Source organism: Chiloscyllium plagiosum, unplaced genomic scaffold (genome assembly GCF_037043375.1).
Source record: "Chiloscyllium plagiosum isolate Xiang-an unplaced genomic scaffold, Cpla_swu_hap1 HiC_scaffold_26, whole genome shotgun sequence".
Taxonomy (NCBI): Eukaryota; Metazoa; Chordata; class Chondrichthyes; order Orectolobiformes; family Hemiscylliidae; genus Chiloscyllium; species Chiloscyllium plagiosum.
Genome location: NW_028270164.1, coordinates 35,362,886 through 35,384,583, shown reverse-complemented (window position 1 = coordinate 35,384,583; position 21,698 = coordinate 35,362,886). Strand labels below are relative to the sequence as shown.

General features: G+C 36.9%; 1 protein-coding gene across 3 annotated transcripts in view; it reads left to right on the top strand.

The window, feature by feature from the left end:
- Nucleotides 1–21,698, top strand: part of lgr6 (leucine-rich repeat containing G protein-coupled receptor 6) — a 257,272-nt gene that overhangs the window by 187,093 nt on the left and 48,481 nt on the right. For all 3 annotated transcript variants that reach the window (XM_043716816.2, XM_087973621.1, XM_087973620.1), the window contains exons 5-6: nucleotides 14,466–14,681; nucleotides 19,845–19,916. In XM_043716816.2, the coding sequence (XP_043572751.1) occupies nucleotides 14,466–14,681; nucleotides 19,845–19,916 (288 nt within the window). The remainder of the gene's footprint in view (nucleotides 1–14,465; nucleotides 14,682–19,844; nucleotides 19,917–21,698) is intronic.

Sequence of the window (21,698 nt, the reverse complement as noted above, 5' to 3'; positions counted from 1 at the left end):
ACTTAGTCTTCATAATATGAAGTTGGTGATGGTGAGCAAACCATACAACTAACTAACCATACAACAAACTAACCATACAACAGGAGAGTTTCTTAAAAGTTTCAGAAATGCATTGACAGGGTATCAGTCAGAGCAGACAAAATTGGCATGCTTTGGAAGAAAATGACAAATTGGACTTTTCCGCGAAAGAAGAAAGGATAACACTCGATTTTAAAATATCAAGTAACAAGCTAATGCTCTTATTGTGTACTTCTGGGGCTGGTTTTGTTTTCACCAATGCTGAGTTATAATAGCTTAATTAGAATTGGTATATTCTAAAAGTGCTTTCACTTCAAAGTAAATTTTGTTTTCAACAAAAAACATAATTGTCACGGGATGCCATCAAGACTGACAAGTGTATAGAAGAAGCCAAATCAGGAAAAACAAAGTGTTAGGTTTAGCTAGACTATAAAATATTGAGCAAGCAATTTTGCTATTTGTTTTGGTGTAAGTGTGAAAAAGGCATTGAATTTGTGTTGGGCTAATAACAAATAAATACTTTAAAAATGTGCCTTTAACATGCAATTTTGTTCTGATTTGATAAATACCATAATTTTATCTTCACTGAAGGCACAAACAAGCACCTGTAATTGAACATTTGAGCATTTGTCAGAAACAATTTAGACAGCAATATGTATATGTAGGATAAAAGCAAATTACTGCGGATGCTGGAATCTGAAACCAAAGAGAAAATGCTGGAAAATCTCAGCAGGTCTAGCAGCATCTGTAAGGAGAGCAAAGAGCTGACATTTCGAGCCTTTGACAAAGGGTCAGTTAGACTCGAAACATCAGCTCCTTGCTCTCATTATAAATGCTGCCAGACCTGCTGAGATTTTCCAGCATTTTCTCTTTTGGGATGTATAGATTAGATTACTAACAGTGTGGAAACAGGCCCTTCGGCCCAACAAGTCCACACTGACCCGCCGAAGCGTAACCCACCCAGAACCATTCCCCTACATTTACCCCTTCACCTAACACTACGGGTAATTTAGCACAGCCAATTCACCTAACCTGCACATTTTTGGATTATGGGAGGAAACTGGAGCACCCGGAGGAAACCCACGCAGACATGGGGAGAATGTGCAAACTCCACACAGAGAGTCACCTGAGGCGGGAATTGAACCCAGGTCTCTGGCACTGTGAGGCAGCAGTGCTAACCACTGTGCCACCATGCCGCCTTTTATGTAGGCTCAATTTGCCCACTTCTAATGAAGCTTTGTGATGTTCACTGACACACAGTGGCATGTTCCAACAAAGTTCAGGGACTGATAGTGCACAGTTTTCTGGACACAACATAGGAGGTCCTGGTACAGGAGGTCCAAAGACAGAATGATGTCTTTACCTGTGTTGGGAATGGATTCCACCTTGCCCTCCTGGCTACCTCTTTTGCAAAATGGATATAGTTCATGTCCCATCCTTTCTGATGATCCAAGGGACCCCTAGCAGGACAGCTAACTGAGCAAATTACAAATGGTATAAAATTGAAAGAAGAGATTATGCAATGCTGCAAAGATTGCTAGTAGCTAAGGGAATTGGGAAGATTTTACAAACCAACAAATCCTGACTAAAAATAATGATGAGGAAATTAGAGTATGAGAGAAAAGTAGCATAAAATATAAAAAGAGATGGTGAAAGATTCTGCAAGTGTGTTAAAAGGGAAAAAAGAGTAACTAAAGTGAGTGTTGATCCCTAAGAAGGTGAAGTTGCAAAATTAATAATAGCAAACAAGGAAGTGGCAGAAACTTGAACATACTTTATATCAGTCTTCACATTGGAAGACATAAACATAATTTTTAGGCTGGTACTAAAGCAGGGTAAATAAGGGAAAAAGTAACAAAACATTCACCATCAAACAGCACAAGGAAAACTAAAGGGACTCAAAGCTCAAAAGTCCCTTGAACCAAATGGCTTACATTGTAGGGTATTAAAACAAATGGCTGCAAAGATGGTAGATTCATTGGTTGCAATTTTCCAAAATTGCTGAGATACTGGAAAGGTCCCAGGAGATTGTAAACCTGCAAATATCATACCACTATTAAAAAAATTGGGGAGACAGAAAGTAAGAATCTATAGGCCAGTAACTTCAGCACCTGCCTTTCGAAATATATTACAATCCAAGGCATTGGAAACTGGGCATTTAGAAAATCATACCATGATTAGGCAAAGTGCATGTGGTTTGGTGAAAATGAAAACATGTTTGACAAATTTATTAGGGTTCTTTGAGAATGTAATAAGGAAGGTAAATAAAGGAGAACCAGTTGAAGTAGTGTATTTGGATTTCCAAAAAAGCATTCACTAAGGTATCACATGAAAGGTCACTATGTATTTAAGAACTTGTAATGTTGAGAGTGATTTATTAGATTAATTACCCGTTGGATTATTTTCAATGGAGGTAGGATAAATGGGTCATTTTATGTTGGCAAACTGTAGCTAGTAGAGTGGCGTGAGGATCAGTGCTGCAACCTCAATTATTTATAGCTCTTATTAATTACTTGGATGAAGAGACTCACTGCATTACAGCCAAATCTCAGAATACTACAAAAATAGAGAAGAGAAAAAGTTGCGAGGAGGATACAAAAAGTCTGAGTGGGCAGAAGTTTGGCAGATGGAGTACAGTGGGAAAATGAAAACTTGACCAATTTGGCAAGAAGGATTTTAAAAAGCAGTGTTTTATTTCAATAGAGATAATTTGTAGAATTCTGTATTAAGAAATGTTCTGGGTGATCTTATTCATGAATTCCAAAGTATTTGCATGCAGATAGTAATTGGAAAGGAAAATAGAATTTTGCCCTTTATCGAAAGGGGAGAGGGTGGAATAAATAAAGGAAGTCATACTTGTGAAGGGCATTAATGAGGCTGCACCTGGAGTACTGTGTATTGTTCTGGTCTTCTTACTGAAGGGAGACAAACTTGCATTGAAACAGTTCAGAGAAGGTTTAACAGGCTAATACATGTAGGGAATAGATTGCTTTAGGATGAAACGCTGAGCAGATTGTGTCTGTACTGTTTGAAGTTTGGAAGAATCAGAGGGGCTCTTATTGAAACACAAAATTCTGTGGGAATTGATAGTGTAAATGTCAAGAGGATGATTTCCTCTTTCAGGAGTCTATAACTCAAGGACATAATTTAGCAAAAGTGGGGCAGGATGAAGATCCTCTTCCTGTCAGAGGATCATTAGGAGAAAGTGAGGACTGCAGATCAGAGTCGAGAGTGTGGTGCTGAAAAAGCACAGCCACTCAGGCAGTCCTAGAAATTCTCTTACACAGACCAACAAAGATGGGATCATGAAATATCTTCAAGGTTGAGAGATAGATTTTTGTGGAACAAGAAAAATAAGGATTTTGGGAAGCAAGGAAGAAAGTAGAACTAAGAGAATAATCAGATCCCCCATGATTACTAAATGATCGAGGAGGCTTGATTGACCAATTATTATTTCCATTTCTTAAGATCTTATGCTAATGCACATGAACTCTCCTTTTCTATTGGTAACTCCTATTAGGTATCCAATTAGGTGGAATAGCATGTCACTTGCTCTATTTAGTTGAACTTCTCAGGAGAATTTTAGAACAAAGATTGATCAAGTGTCCCTGAAGCCTTGACAAACACTTATAGGAAATTTCCTGATGTTTCAAAATTCCTGCAGCAGATGAGCAGTGAAAAGTTTGTACTTAATAGCATCCAAAATCCTCTGCAATAGCAGCCTTACCATAAATCAGTGATATTATGGGAAAGCATCAGATCAAGCATGAACCACTAAAATGTTATGCCACCTCCTGAATGAATACAGAGAGATGGCTTAGGAAACAATCAATCCCTCAGTGTTGTTCTGAGGTGGCTGTTTATTGTGGAAATTCAACTCTTCTACCCAGAGGGCACCCTGTGTAAACTTCAAAATTCCCACATTTCAATTTGTTCATGTGGGAGACTGTTTCATGCCTAATGTATCCAGAGAAATACACATTTATTTAGATTCTAATTGCAAGTAGATTGTACGGGTTAAAAATAGGGAGATCCATAGTTTGCAGTCCTGTTAAAGAACTTCTTACTCTTTTGCATAGTAAGGCATATGGAGGCGGGTAAAATATGCAGAATGGTGTAGACTTGAAGATATCAGTAAAGTACTTTCATTGCACTTTTTCCTGCAACTTAGACTAAACTAGGCATCTTTCCAGCTTCTTTCATTTTACTGATCTAGCCATTAGGAGCTATGGAGTAGATTGGATTTTAATGAACCTTAAAACCAACATTAAAAGGTTATTTTGCACCTTTGAATACAATAACTGGAAGTCTAATGTTATGTTAGCATTTCTAAGTGATTTAAAATTTGGCACAGACTGTACAAAACTTCTGTAATACAATATGGATCTTCAGAGAGAATATCATCAAGTATGTATAAAAGTATAAACTTTGATAAACGTGAATTTGTTTTCAACTTTCTTTTTATGTTCATCATTGAACCATTAAGATTCAAGCAGCTGTAATTATTTTTAAAATATAGTTTGTGAAATATGCTCACCTTCTACTATTTCTAACAAGTCTTTACTAATCTTTCTTTGAAGATTTGTAATAGAGCAATAAAATTTGCATAAATTTATTGCAATTTTGTCATAAATAGAAATGTTTCTAATTAATATAGTTGCATTCTTCTTTGTGCTAACTGTCTCATCTTCTTTATAGTTTTTCAAAATAGACTTTGCTGAGTTTGTTACCTCATTGCAAATCTTGATCTGAATTGCTTTGAGTGGTAGTGTAAAGGTGAGGAAGCTAGATTGAAGAAACCATTGAACCTGGTTAATCACTTGTGACACTTACTAACCATTAACTTTAGTCATTAACTAAACTTTCCAATACTTTAGATCAGGATTCTGTCATTTATATTTAAAAAAATGAAAGAACGGTGGATGCTGAAAATCTGAAACAAAAACAGAAATTGCTGGAAAATCTCAGCAGACCTGGCAGCATCAGTGAGGAGAAATCCGAGGTAGTTTCAAGTCTCACTGAACATTAAAATTTACAAGTTTCATACCTTTTAAAATATATTATTTTCTATTCTTACAGCCAAAGTGAATAGCCTCATGCTTATGTTATACTGCATCTGCCATGTTGTTCCTCTTACGTAACCTGTCTATATCATCCATTGCTTGAATTTTCATCCGGCTGCTATGCTTTACTGTCTTGTTGTCAAAGACATTGATGTAGGTTATAAATAGCTAATGCCCCAATACTGATCCTTTCAGCATTCCGCTAGATACATCCTGTCAACTTGAAAATGCTCTATTTATTTCTCTCAACTGCTTTTTGTCCATTATCCAACCTATCTATACTAATGTATTTCCTTACATGTTTTGTGTGTCTGTTTACTGCAATACATTTCAGACCATTTACCCAATTAACTTTGGCTTTCCTTGCATATGTAGGTAATGACCTTTTTTAAGTGTAATATAACTGGGGAGGTGATGTACCAGTGGTGTTGTTGCTGCACTGTTAATCCTGAGACCCAGATAATGTTCTGGGGATGGAGTTTGAATCCTGCCAATTAAATTGAATTCAATTTTTAAAAATCTTGAATTAAGAGTCTAAGATGACCATTAATCCATGGCTGATATTGGAAAAACCTATCTGGCTCACTAACATCTTTTAGGAAAGGAAGCTGCCATCCTCAAATGGTCTGGCCTACATGTGAGTCCAGAACCACAGCAATATGGTTGACTCTTACCTGTCCTCTGGGCAATTAGGGATGGGCAATAAATGCTGGCTTAGCCAGTGACACTGTCCTTCTGGGAATGAATAAAAATAGGGTTATCCAAGTTAATAAATAAAGCAAATAACTGTGGATGTTGGAAATTTAAATCAAAAGCAGAATTTGCTGTGGACACTCCGGTTTAGCAGCATCTGTGGAGGAAAAGCAGAGTTTACATTTTGTTAGGGTCAGTGGACTTGAAGCAGTAATCCAAATTAAGTTGGTTGTAAAAGTTTCATAGTAGCAAATTTAATATAATTGAGAATTGCAAATGTTTAGCAAATGTCAAGGCAGTGATAGAAATCTGTTATGTCAGTGCTATTCTGAAATATAGATCCAACCCAATGATGCACACACAAGGAAGTTTAAAGCATGGTGGTGTATGTCTGCACTTGTTTAACTTTTATACCACATGGAGCCATTTACCAATACCTGAAGCAAAAAGACTGCTGAGATTTTGAGGGTCCTGCTGCAATACAGTCAATAGCTTCTTCCATGCCATCCAATTGATGAGTATCAAGCTGAATATCATCAGCAAGTCAGATTTACGGGAAGAGTCATGAATATGGAGGCTGCATTTGAACTAACATCAAGCTAAAATAGTAATCAGCAGGGGTTGCTAATTTGCTCATTCAAAGGACCTAACACATAAATAAAGGAGGGTAGTTTGGACAATAATGATAGATTCCTTTCAAAATATCACTAGCTATATAGTTAAGATTCACGAATTAAGAAAACTACTTACTGCATTTTGTTCTTTGTTAATGGCAGATACAATAAACTAGATTCAAGCCCACTGAATCAAAATGGCAGCAAGGTGTTTCTTACTTGAATTCTGAATTGATTATACAAAAGATTTTTGTTTTCACGTATCGATACATGAACTGAACACAAGATTTCCAAAGTAATTACTGATGCTGTCCTCATAGAATCCCTGCAGTTTGGAAACAAGTCCACACAGACCCTTCAAAGGGTATCGCACCAAAATCCATTCCCCAACATTTACCCCCTGACTAATGCACCTAACCAACACATTCCTGAACACTGGGCAATTTAGCATGGCCAATCCACCCTAACCTGCACATCTTTGGACTGTGGGAGGAAACTGGAGCACCCAAAGGAAACCCACGCAGACACAGGGAGAATGTGTAAACTCCACACAGTCACCTGAGGCTGGAATCAAACCCAGGTCTCTGGCGTTGTGAGGCAGCAATACTAATCAATAAGCCACCATGCCACCCTCTCTGTCCTACTTTTACTCTAGTAAACGCATATGGATCACCTTTCAAACTGTTATTTTTGAGAAACTGTCAGTCTTTGAAACCCAGTTTGTTAATTACTTTATCATGCCAACATTCATCTTCTTAACTGCTAAATTATTAACATGAAGCATGAATTAGATATTTGCAACAAAGGATAACTATTTTGATGAAGAGGTTTGTTTATTGCAAGTTTCAAAGGATTCAACCTTCATGATTGAAAGCTGATGGTCAAGTAATGATTGCCAAACTGAAATGCATGTGGATGGAGGCCATAATGTCTGGATTGGAGTGTGACATTGGGAGCTAGGCATGCCCATGAGGGATTTGTAAACTAAAGAAAAGCTTTGAATTTAGAATGTTGGAAACCACTAGCTAATGACTTTTTAATATGAGTGGGATGTAATGTTTGGGATACGAGCGCATATGAGCAACCAATTTTGTATTGGAAGAAATTGGGGAGGTGGCAGATAAGAACATTTGCAAAGGGAGCAAAGTCATTTATGGTTTCAAAAATAGCATAAACTAGCTTTGAAGAGCTGGTTGTGTTTGAAATCAGTGATTAGTAGAATGCAAAAGTATATAAATTAAGTTGAAGTTGAACAGTCCACAGAAACAGTGCACCTTCAGGTGATTGTTCTGACAGGGCATCTGATGAGCATGATGAAGCAAACATAGCTTTTGAAAGCCAAATGGTAATGTTTTGTAATTTTACCAATGTTTTTCATGAATAATGTGCTGGTTTTATCCTAACCAAATTTACAAACCAATCAGAATATTGATATCTGAAGTTCTCACCATCAGTTTAGTGATCAAGCTGAATCTACCTTGCTGAGAATGTAATCCGTAGACACGCTTGTTTACAGCTGTTTGGGGTGGGTGCTCCTGGAAGTAATCTGCTAACTGTTTAGTCGCTCTTGTTAGGCTATGTGTTGTCCCACTGCTGCCAACCCACAGTGCACAGGTCTCACTAACTAATAGCAACTTAACAGGCCTGCCAAAGTCCTGTGCCATTGCACCTGGTCAGTCCAAAATGTTTAATTATTATCCAGGTTCATTCTTTTAAAATATTTCCTGTGGATATCCAGGTCAAGTTGAGATTGATGAATTGCTTGTTAACTTACAGGTTGAAAAAGAGATCCAAAAATGGAAGGTGATGGTTTCCTTTCTCTTTTTTAAAAACAAGCATTTTTGCAAAGTACAAGGTTTAAGGAAGGCCAGTTAGCTAGAAGGCAGGGTGTGGATTTGATCAGAGCCAACCACCATTCCAGCTGAATTAGACTTGGGGCCTGCCTCCTCATCCTAATTTTCATTAAAAGATAGCATTTTGCCATAGTTCAATGAATAATCACTAAGGGTCTGCCTTTGGGCAAAAGACTGAAGAAGGGAGAGACAATATTTGTTGAGAAGCATTTAGAATGCAAAGGTGATTATTTATTATATTTCCTAATTCTTACATCCATGCTCATTTTTCTGTTGAGTTGCGTCTTCATCTTTCAAACTTGTGTTGTTGTCATCAGTCTTTCAACCTCACATGTTGTTCATTGGTTAAGAGTCAAGCAGAAGCAGATCAGAGCTGGAGAGGTAAGGAAAGTCATTGAGAAACTATTGAAACTACTTATTAGGACAATCAACCCTAAATGACTACTCAGAAGAACTTGTCAATAAAAAGAAAGGAAAGAAGACCAATTGATTCACTTAGGAAAAGACTTCCTGAAGAAAATCTTTGCAAAATTTCTAATTCTTAAAATAATTGCAAGGATAAAAATATAGTTTCAAAAGGGATTTTTTGACAAACAAAGACATGATTACATCAAACGAAAGTGGCATTTTATTTTGTGATCACACCTTCAACAAAAGTTTAGCTTTCATCTCGTGTATTTTAACTTGAAACTGTACTTTTGTATCTAAAGACAGATCATGTGATCTGTGTGTAATTTTCCAGTTCCATATAGTGTAGCCCAAAGGGTAGAATGTTAATGTTCAGCATCGAACAATATCAGTGTCATGTTTTCCTCACTTTTAAGTTGAAGATTTTTTTCTCTCTCTTAGAGGGTCATTAGAGTGTGCAATTGTCTTTCCCAGAAGGTCATAGAGTTTTACATCATGGAAAGAGACCCTTCAGCTATCTTATCCTGCTGGTCATTAAATAACCTTCTATTCTAATCCAATTTCTCATCTAAAAATCTAGATCTTAAAACAGCAAAGGGGAGGCCTTAAAATTTATTCATGGTTGAGTGAGACAGTTTTGTTATGGATAAAGGCTGCAGACAGGACTAAAAGCCTGACTAGAACCAGATTAGGCATGATCTCATTGAATGTTGGAGCATGCTGTAATGCACGAATGGCCTATTCCTACTCTCATGTTCCTGTGGTTGTAAGCATAAAACGTAAGGCCAGCTTATTTTTAGGTAAAGTTGGGATTGCGCTATTTTGTCTGCAAGACTGAATTTGAGTAAGCTTTAAACTAAACTTTGAAATAAAACCTTACAGTTTTGTTTATAATTTAGAACGTGCATCAAGCTGGGACAGATAGAGAATTTATCTGTTTAATTATTTACCTACCCAATCACTATTTACATAAGACATTTGCATACAACTGCTGAAATATCCCACAAGCTCCATAAAGCAATTATTTGTGTGCATTAAACTGATTATATAATGCATCTTAATGTTCTCCAGTTTTCAATCCAATGGAAATCTTTGCTGAAATAAACAATTATTTCTGAGGTAGTTGTTTGAATACCTCATAACTGACAGAGTCTGCCCGTTCTCAGAAGTTACTGGTAGAAAATTATTCTTGTTTCCATTTCACTTGTTCAAGGGATTTGAATGTGCTACATTCTTTGCCCCTCCCTAATTGGCTTTGAGGACGTGGTATTGAGTCACCATTTTGAAGGAATACAAATGTAGTTCCAAGTTGACCGTGGTATGTTGGTTAGAGGGAAATTTTCAGATGATGGTGTTCCCATGTTGCCTTGACCTTTCAGAAAGAGGATTAATAGGTACTATCAAAAGAGCCTTGGCAAGTTGCTGCAGTGTATTTTGCCATGGCTGCACATTACTGCCATTGTATACTGTTAATATAAAGAGTGATGAATAGATACCATGAATAAAGATGAACTTCTTGAGTTCTGTGACACTGCACTCATCTCAGCAAATTGAGAATATTCCATTTCACATTCCTGACTGGTACCTTGTAGATGGTGGAGAGGCTTTGGGAAGGCAGGAGGTGTGTTTTTGTTGTCAACATTTATTGCCCATCCTAAATGATTTTCAAGAATTGTCACAGTGCCAGTAGTGAAAGTACCTCTTTAGTCCCACTGAGAAGGGCATGCTAGGATTTTGATCCAGTGACAAGACAGGAAAGATGAGACATTTCCATTTTGGATAGTGTGTGACAGAGTGCTGGTGTTGTTTCATTGCACGAGTTATCCTTGATCTTTTAAATGACAAAGGTTTGGGAGTTGCTCATGAAGAGCTCTTCACAATTTTCTTTTTTGCACTGCATCTTAGGGATGGTATCCACCGCAGCTACATTGTGCCTATGTTGGAAAAAATAAATGTTTGAGATAATTACATGGAATAAAAACTAATTGCCAACTTTCAGAATATTTATATAAGTAAAGGTTCTACAGTACACTTTGTCTGATTGAATTTGGGTAGGTTTCAACAAAAACTTTAAATAAATTCCTTTTGACTTCATTTTAAATTTAGGAAGTGTGTCAAGCTGAGGCGGATAGTGAAAGAAGTAGATGAGCCTATTCTTTACTTTCAGTCACTATTTACATAGGATTATTTAAGCAGCTGCTGCAGAAGCATGCACTACCTGTTCTTTTTCCAACAAATGCAAATGTAAGTTACTTTGGATTGAATCTTATGATTTTTTTGGCTAAGTCAGAGTTGTGTCAAAATTTTAGAAGGGTTACTCACTGTGTGGCCTAGTGAGTTTTCTTACCTTGTCTTACCAAACTCACCTCATTAATTACCTACTATGCTTCTATGGCATCTCTCATGTCTGATTTCTACAACATCTTAGTTGTTCCCTAAACAACTCACTAGTCAAAAGATAGTCATTGATATCCCATCTCCTTTGCCATCTTTAAAAGGCAATTCAAAAAGCTGCCCTGCATGGTTCCTTACATTTGTCCAGACATGATTGATATGAGGAAATTGTTGCCCCACTTTTGGGGTATTGGATGTTGCCCTTGACTTACTGCACTGGAGTTTGGCTGAAGGCTATCCACCTTAACTTGACTGAGGTCTGCTGACAAATATGACAAGCTTCCTGGTTGTGTGCTTGTGCTAAAAAGCATGGCCAGACAGAAGTAAAATTAGTCTGGTATCTCAGATTGAGGGGCAAAAGTGCAAGATGGCAATGCAATTCAAGAAAGGTATGCTGTGGGTAACCAGGTAGACTCAGAGGGAGGGAGTGCTCTGAGAGTGAATAAAGAGCCTGGAGATGCAGCTTGGTCCGATCTATGAGCTGAGAGTTTGTATCTGAGCACTCATTGTCTTTACTGCAGCATTACAATTATAGTTGCTGATGAAGCATTGAATTGAAGGAGCATCCAGTAGGCAGGCTGGAGATGTGCCATGAGGGTTCTCAGAGGCTGGCACATGTCAAATGACAAGGCATGTGGATGTGGGATGTTTGTGGCCGTTGCCAGTGAAGCATTCCCTGAGATTTTGATGCCCGGTTTCTGACATGCAGGTTGTTGAGAGCAAGCGATGAGCTGAATCCACTAGGGGCTTGCTCTCATTTCTTTGAGGTCTTCCAGACATCTAAAGTTGACAAACAGGAGCCTGTAAGCCAGAGTTGCTGTGTTCTTTCAACCTCCTGTTTGTCTACTTTGGATTCCAGCAACTGCAGTTTTTTTTTGTCTCCTTCCAGATATCTAGCTTTTTTAGTGAGTTTGATCAGCTGGAAGTCTGATATTAATGAGGTGAGTTGGGCTATTAACAAGGCAGTTAAAAACACTAATGGTCATCAATTGGCATCTCACCACTGTCCCGCAAGAATTTTGTTATGCTACGTGTGAAAAGCATTAAAAGATGTGGCAAGGGCTTTAGTAGGAGGATCCTCTATACCAAGAGACATGGGTTTAAGATTTAAGTGTTCTGGAGCTGGGTCCTATCATCTGTGAATAGGTTGATTTGAAAATATTTAAAAGATGGAGTGAGATGATCTTGATATTGAGATGAGTTTTGTCACATTTGTCACCAGATCTGGCTGGACATCTCACCACAGCCAATATCAGTAAGGCCCCTAAAAGATTTTACTCAAAATATTTATTTTTAGACATGTAATAAATGTGATTAAACCAGCTGTCAATTTACTCCCCAGACTAGAAAGTGAGAGACAGGGGAAATGAGAATAAAGAAGAGATTTTTTAAAAAACCTGGTTATTTGAAATTGGATGAATCTTATGTGATCACACTGAAAAAGTCATTCCGCTAAAAGTTGTTGGCCTTGTTACTTGACATTTGCATCAGTGTATCCAAGAGTATTATTCATTCACAAAAACAAATTATTTTGACAGTAATTTGATGTAAATGCTAGTCTGAATCAATTTTGTTTTTGCCATTTCTGTCAGCAGCCAGTCCACAGGAGTTAAATCTTCTTATCACCTCAGGTATCACTATGATTAAAAGACTCAATTTGTGGCTACAGGAAATCTCATTGGCAATGGGAATCAGTATATACACATACGGTTTTTTAGGTGTGCTCAGATAATGGCTATGTTTGTTTATTATATAGGTGTAACCCTTAACAAATGTGTTTGTGCAAGCAATAAATTAAATATTTTTAAAATGAATCATGCCTTCCAGTTATAAATCATATCTTTACCAAAATTGTTGGAATTAATTTTAACTTGCCACACCTGATGATGATGCAGAAGACTGTGGAAATGGAGCAAGGGATTTACTCTTCCTCTGCCTCATCTGCCCAACCTCTGGATCTCTGCCTCATCTGGCCAACTTCTGGATTAAGTATCAGGCTGCAAAGGTTTTGACAGTTCTACTGTAAGCATGTATATATACTGTGGCAATGACTTTGCAGATTGATCTGATATTTAACCTGATGCCTTGGTGAGGGAGCAATTATAGTTTAAGTTGTAGTTCAAACCTAGTAGGAACAGGTGCCAGGGCCATAAGTGATTCATTTATTTACATTTGTCAGCCTAAACTCTTGGACAGGAATACATAGTGAACCTTCACATGAGCAGCAGTGGGTGGGCATGACTTTGTCCGAGTCTCAGTTACGTGCCACCTTTTAACTTCCTGCCTAACTCCCTGAATAATTTTCTATTGAGGAGAATGGGTAATGTCTTTCAGCCCAAAACTCTGGGTTCAAGTCCCTTCCTAAGACATGGATATCCTAAAGAAAGTGCACAGCCAGCAACACAGCCAAGCAGGTTGGGTATCAACCTGCAAGCCTTTAAGTTCACACCACTGGGAAATGGTAAGAGATTCCTGATCAACTATGTGATGGAAAGAATGTTGGTGCCTCCACCATCACCATCCATAACTCCAGATGTAATATGTGTCAAAGTGCAAGTTGCCAAAGCAATTTGCACTCTCTGAGTGAATATTAACACATCACTACTAAGATTCCATCAAGGAAATCTTTTACTGGTTGTTTTGAGCCTGCTCATGTTTTACGAGACCCCACTTGGAAGCCTTTGATCTACCAATGCATCCAGTTGCAACTAGGATTCCATTCCTGGAGTAGTTATTTTGTGCTGGGGACAACTCCTGTAGATTCCTGGCTGTAGGGAGTAGTTGCCCAATGTCACTTCCCACTGACTTTTCTCTCATTTTATTCAGGAGTTAAAACTAAATCATTAATTGTAGATTCTTATTTTATGGACCTGCCCTTTAATTGTAATGATGCATAAATTTGGAATGAATAATTAAAATAGTGTAATGAGAGCAAACTTTATCCTTTTTCATCCCAAATCTGCGGTTTTATCAACCTACAGAGTGCACTATTGCACTGTTCCTCGTGTCGGGTTTTGGTTAACAATTACAATTAATTTTACTATGATTGTAAGAAACTTAGAAGCAAGGGTGGCCTAATCTGTTCCTTAAGTCTGAACTGTCACTCAGTTATATCATGCCTGATCTGTATCTTAACTCTATCCATGTCTTGATTTCAGAACCTCTGATAGCCTTGTCTCACAATCATCTAGCAATTTCAGTTTTTTAGATTTTTAATTGACCTAGTCTCAACAATTCTAGATTTCCATAATTTATTTGTGAAGAGCTCAATTCTAACTTTTTCCCTCAACAGCCTGCTCATAGTTATACAAAAGCATATGATTGACATGTACATTTGAAAGATATTAATTATTTTACTCTTAACTAGTTATGTTTCTTGAAGGTATATTTTGTAAGTAATTTAGACTTGATTGTTTTTACAGGCGTCTGGATGCAAATCTGATTTCAGACATTCCTCACAACAGCTTTGAAGGATTGCACTCCCTGCGGCATCTTTGGCTTGATGATAATGCATTGACTCAAATTCCTGTTCAAGCTCTCAACAACTTGCCGTCTCTTCAGGCAATGACTCTAGCTCTCAACAAAATCGCACATATCCCTGATTATGCATTTGTCAACTTATCCAGCCTGGTGGTATTGTGAGTATTGCATTTTATCTTATGAACAAAACAGCCACAAATGGTGAAATGAAAACACAAAAGAACTGGAAGTACTGAGGAGATCTGGTAGCACCTCTGGAGAGAAGAAACAGAGTTAGCATTCTAAATTGATGACCGAGTCTCAGATCTGAAATACTAATGTTATTTCTCTCTTGACAGGTGCTGCCTGACCCCGAGTATTTCTTGCATTTTCTATGGTTATTATTTCCAATATTCACAGCGTTTCAGCTTTGCATTAGATGGTAATTAGCTTTGGTGAAGGCAGTCTTTTTTTAAAAATTGGTTCATCACAATTTTCTTCCTCTTGACTTCTGTTTATTTTTGAAATTATGGTAATAATTATATTGTAAGTCACAATCCAATTGCAGTTGTTTGAATCAGATCAGACATGTTTTCACTTTTTCTCAGGGGATCTAACTGACATTTGGTGCCTCACCGACTGGTCAACATGAATATTGTTAAAGTTGTCATTCCGAAGGCTGCTCTTCTCTTGTGTAGGTTGATGGTTCTGAAAGGGGTAATGTTGGAGACTACAGCACAAACCTGTTTGATGATGGACTTGGGTAGGGAAACTGCACTGGGGGTTGAAATGGGCTTGTGGAAATGAGAGACTCCATGACATAATCTGAAGAAGATCAACAACTCACTTGTCCTGGTCAACATTTATCCCTCAGACAACATTCCTGAAAAAGATGAACTGATTATTAATCTCAATATTGTTTGTAGATTGTTATGCTGTGCAAATTGGCTGCCATAGTTCTCGTCAGACAGAATTTTATGCCTTCCCAAGGCTAGGTCAAGTGGAGTGGGTGAGCAGGATGTTCACCCTCTCTGGCACCTACCAGCCCTCCCTCAATTACACCATAACATTGTGTCTGGTGGTTGAGTCACTGAGTGGCCACCCTCTACCTGAAGAATTGAGGCCCTGAAGTGGTCAACTCATGATGGAGGAGGCCACAGTCAGGTTTGAAGCCCACCTAACCGGACTACTCCAGCTACAGAAAGGAAAGAAGAAGGTTCCTCCTTTGTGACATCTCTGAGCCTAATGGAGACCTATCCAGAAGGTCCTCACCAAAAGACAAAGTGGCTCCTTTTTCGCAGCATGTGTCAAGTCAATTAAGAGCCAAATTCAGCTATTCAGCCCTTCACATGCTCTGCCTTTCAATACGATTATAGATGATTTATTTGTGTTCTGAATTCTACATTCACATCTATGCCTGATAACCTTTTATTCCCCAGCCTAATAAAATCTATTTACCTTCATCTTGAAATTATTTAGTGACCACGCCACCCCACCCCCGCTAGCTCCACCACTTTCTGATGCAAAGAATTCAAAAATCACAAAATAGCTCTGAAAGAAAAATAATCATCCTATCTCTGTTCCAAAAGGGTGATCCTGTTTTTAAAACAGTGGCACCCCCCACCTCACCCCAGTTCTGTACTCCCTGACAAAAGGAAACACCTATTCCACATTTCCCACATCTACCTTGACAAGTCCATTCAGAATCTTATAAACTTCAATCAGATTACCCCTCGCTCTTATGAACTCTATTGGAACCAAGGAAAGTTTGTCTAACTTTTCATCGTAAGAGAAAATGTGCATATCAGTAATCAATCTAGTAAACATCTCTGAACCAGTTTCAAAGATTTACATCCTTTCCTAAACAAGGAAACCAAAACAGCTCACAATATCCACAATGTGGCCTTACCAACGCCCTATGTAACCACAGCATGATAGCTTCACTTTTGTGTTAAATTCCTCAAAGCTAATAACGGATAGCTTTGATTAATTTCTTGAAAACTTGTTGTGACTCGTGCTAGAACACTTCTATCCCTCAACACCTTGGAATTCTGAAGTTGTTCTCCACTTAAGAATACTCTGCTTCTATATTCTTTCTCCCAAACTGAATGTTTCAAGTTTCCCTTTCATTATACATCACCTGTCAGGTTTTTGCTCACTTGCTCAACCTATCCATCCGCCTTCCACACAATATACTTTACAACATATCTTAGTGTCATCTGCAAAATTAATCCCCATGCCTTTGCTGCCCTCATGGAAGTTATTAATATGAATTGAAAAATGCAGACACTTTGGTACAGGTCCTTGCAGAACCTTTGCAGCACATCCTACGAATCAAAGGCACACTTATGCATAAGCTCTTTGTTTTCTGCCAGCAAACCAATCTTCTATCCATGATAATAGATTACTCCCTACACCATGGATGTTTCATCCTAAAATTTTATGTCAAACTAAGTCAAAGCCTTCTGGAAATCCGTGTACAGACTCGTCTTTAGCCACAAGCATGTTACTCCGACAAAGAACTCCAATAAATTGGTTAAACATGATTTTTATTTCACAAAGCTGTTTCTATCTCCAAAGATTGTGCAAGACTTGCTGATTTTTTTTCAGAACTTTCTGTGCAAATAAATAATCCCTTTTATTTAAAACCATTTAAAAAAAGCATGCTGCTGGTCATTCAAATTGACTAGATATTCATGGGTTAAGAGACAGCCACATCTTTCTTTACAACAAACAGTAAAAGGAAGGAAACAGAGGTTTTAATTCTCTCTCATCTTTGTTCATAACAGACTTGAAAGTATGAACCTCTGAGTCAGAAGTGAAAGTGCTGTGACCGAGTTAAGGCCAGCACATTTCATTCTTTCAGTCTTAGGCCTGCCCTGAGGTAACAATAAATTGACAGAATAATATATTTTTTCACATGCTGCAGAGAAGGAAAGGTCTCTCTTAATCTTTATACATGCATCCGGAAAAGAAATGAATTGAAGAGAATATTTTAATAACTCAATTGTTTAAAAAGTAACTTTTGAACATAAATAATCTAGGAGTCACATTCACTGGAGCTATTCAGTGTCTGGGTTAGCTTATTGATATTTTGAAAAAGTATTTTGTTAAATTTTTGTTTTGTTTCTTAATTACTGTGAAATTGTTGCCAGGTCCATTTAATGTACCATTTTCATTGCAAACTCCTGTACTCCTGAACACCTATCAAACATCACTGACTGTTCAGTCTGAATGAAAATCCACATTTACTTGTGTTGCTTCATTAGAAGCAAAATATTACCACTAATGTGCTGACATGTAAAACACATTGTGTAACTGAGAACGATATTAAAATTTCTACAGGCCTGATGTAATATTGTGCATTGCTTTTATAGTTAATGTCCGTAGCGATTCATAATGCACTTGTGAATTGCTTGTACAGTGTAATGAATTCCTAGTTCATCCATTTAACTTATCAATAAAAAAGTGAGATTTCAAATTGATGATAAACAAGTTTTTCTCTGGTGATTTTACCAAAATGGACTCAGGTATTTTCAAGCAATTTCCAAATGTCTATAAAGTGATTTTGTTTTCCCAAAACCTCTTTCCATTAAACTGGCAATTTAAATCACAAATTGAAGTGGGAAATTGTAAATGCAAAATCTGATAAAGGAAATGCTCTAGTGACAATTATGCAATGCAGTAACTGTTTTAATAGAGAATTTCATTTCCTGCAGATTTAACAATGAATAATAGTTTCATAAATCTTAGCAATCTAACCTGCTGTGATATGATCTTAACGCTTTATTCATTTAGCTATCTGGTCTTTCAACTTATCATGACATGAAACCTCGCTCTATTCAAAGGATGAACACTTTATTTACAACAGTGCAGATTGATAATTCAGTTACTATTTCACAATTCTCACAATGGCTGGCGCTATTAGCCCAGACATATATTGAGACAGATAATTTAATTATTCAGTTTGTCCAATGTATTGCTGTCAATTTGGAATCAGCACACATTAACTTTAACATTCATTCTAACTTAGTATGATATTGTACTTCAAATTCTCTTTTGTTCCCTCCATCAGTCAAATTCACTTTCCATCCAGTTAGTTTCCTTCGGCTGGATTGAAGGCAAAGGTTTGGAGAATGTTTTGAGGGAATGGAAGGGAGATACAATGAGTGCAGGTGTTGCTCTTTCCTGAAGCAAAGAGATGTGCTCTCAATGTTTATTCCTGCCTTTCATACAAAGTCCATCTGCACTGATCCATGTGATCTAAGGACATAATCATGAATAATTAAATTGTGTTTCTTGCAAGATTAGCTGCTTTTAGGTACCAAAATTAAACTCATTGTTAATTGGCTTTGTTTTGGATTGTAACCTTAAGAGAATTTAATGTCTAACTACAATAAAATGAGGAGTTTCAGCATGCTGCTGGCAAAATACCAAACTTTAATCAAAAACCAGCAGCAAGATTTCCTTGACAAAATTCCCTGACATAACTGACATTTATTTGAAAAAATTACAAATAGTTTTTAATCCAAACTTTCAGGGGAAAGATACTTTTTGTGTATTCTATTATAGTTTTTCTATTGTTTTCTTATTTTTTCAATGTCCTATATTAAATCTCAGTAAAGCATTTATCTAATCCCTTTGTCACTGCAAGAGGCAGTTCACTCGTTGTGTGGTCAAGACTGAGTTTACCATCATTCAAGTAGATTTGGAATTATTTTGGCCATCTGTGTAGTTTAATTGCAAAAGACTTCAGAACTGTACAAACTCTTTGGACATCTGTTAAAATGTAAAGGTTTATTTCAAGCAAATTGTAGACAAGAAATACAGATTGAAAAATTCAACTGCTTTGAACCTACTTCATTACCTAGCTTAACTGTTGTGATGTTCTTTACCATGGGTCTTTGCCCTGCCTCTAAACTTCTCAATAAATATAAAGACAGGATTGTCAGTGAGGGAAGATAGTCGGCTAGATATTTTCAAATGTTCGTACATATCTCTGAAGTTGATGGGATTTGAAACAAGGCCTTGATTTGATTGCAAGTATTCTACTATAATTGAGCAGCTGTCTCTACTGGTAATTCTGATCAGTATCTGATAAACATGATTAGTGACAGTAGTAACATAACACTAACTGAGTAACATAATATTGAAAAAAATGCAAGACCTACAATATTTGTTAAAAAAGTAGTTTTATATTTTCTTATGTTATCTTCATTTTGCATTTTTAGTAGAAATGTTATAGTTTGCTTATTATTGTACTGAATGGTAAACATGCTATAGTTTACCATTTAGTCTACTCCTTGAATAGCCTTTAATTAAAGTACAAATGTCATCTACAGGCACCTCCATAACAACAATATTCAGTCTCTTGGAAGGAATTGCTTTGACGGACTCCACAGTTTGGAAACATTGTGAGTAACCTTGTAGATATTGCTGATGATTAGACCAATTAATAAGGTTAAAGCTTGTGCTGGCTATAGTGTGGTCCAAGGGCACTTGAAAGAGACAAGTACTGAAATAGTAATATTAAAATCAACTGCTGACAATGAAAAGGCTGATGCAGAGCTTTACTGTCACACTGGAGGAAGGACTTGGCTGTTTCCAATGGATGAAAGGGAGTACACAACTGTTTTATGAATTTTTTCTTAGCACAGTTTACTTGCTCCATTTTATTAGTCATCTCCATATCCTGTCATGTAAATCTATCTCTGACACCGGTGGCTAGTCTAGTGGGAAGTATTACAATATTCTGATGGACTTGCTGGAATATGCAATTCCTAATTGGACGCTTTTTATTTCCACGGTGACCTTCAGATTTCAAATCAGATTTGAATGCTCATTCATTTTTTGGAATAGAGGATAATTTATAAGAATACTTTAATATTAATTATGCACATGCTATAATTTTGGTTATTTTCCTCCATTATATTTTAATTTCATCCCATACATTTTGGTCAGTTGGCAAATGCTTTGTAATTCTAATAAGTAAGTGGAAGTTTCTAGGTGGAACATTTGGAATGTTGATAAATATAAGTTGCATTGCAATGCAGCGATAATGTGGGACAGGAATGTTAGAAGGGCAGATATTCTTCTTAAAGATTCAAACAGAAATAAAATATTTTATCTAATATTCTTTCACATGGTTATGTTGAAATGTTCGAATTCTAGTAACATCTATGTAGAAGAAATATTGCTGGCTTTTACATTTTAAAATCAAAATAAATATAGTTATAATTTAAATTAAATAAATGCTAATAAAAACAAAAATACACAGAGGTTTCTAGCTGTGTTTAGATGCATCTACCTGTGTTTAAATTGCATAGACATTACAGGATGTAATCAGCATTTTTAGAAGCAGTTCATTGGTGTGACCTTACTAAAATTATTTGAGAAGCTTGTTTTATTAGAGGCTACCGAGGGACATTAATTTGGACTTGGATTGAAGAAGCAAATTAACAATGAATATAATGTTAATGAAGTGCAAGGTTTGTGAAGGTTTGTAGCTCAGGTTGAGGTTTAGAGTGTAGGTTTGCTCGCTGAGCTATAGGTTTGATATCCAGACGTTGCTTTACCTGGCTAGGTAACATCATCAGTGGCGACCTCCAAGTGAAGTGAAGCTGTTGTCTCCTGCTTTCTATGTATATCTTTCTCCTGGATGGGGTTCCTGGGGTTTGTGGTGATGTCATTTCCTGTTCATTTTCTGAGGGGTTGATAGATGGCATCTAGATCTTTGTGTTTGTTTATGGTGTTGTGGTTGAAGTGCCAGGCCTCTAGAAATTCTCTGGCAGAGAATCTGGTTTGAAAATTGTCTTTACTATAGTAAGCAAAAGGTGATGACAAATGAACAAGGTCTGATATCTAGCATAGCTATGTAGGGAAAATTCCCTACAGTTTACATTATCTATAGACGATATGAATGTTAATATTTTCTGTGCTATTATTACATTTTTTGATGGTACCAAGTTATGAAGTCAGGTGTTAACAGATTTATTGATAACATTCAAAAGGATCTGAATTACATGAAGGGCTAAGGAGTAGTGAATGAATTCTTATGTCAAAGATTTACAGAAATGTACATCATTGGATGAAATATATAAATACTTAGTGATTGTAAAGCTTTTATCAATGGGACTAATTGAGATCTGGGATGCATGTCAAACTCTTTTGATTAGAACATTGTGTACTTTGGATAC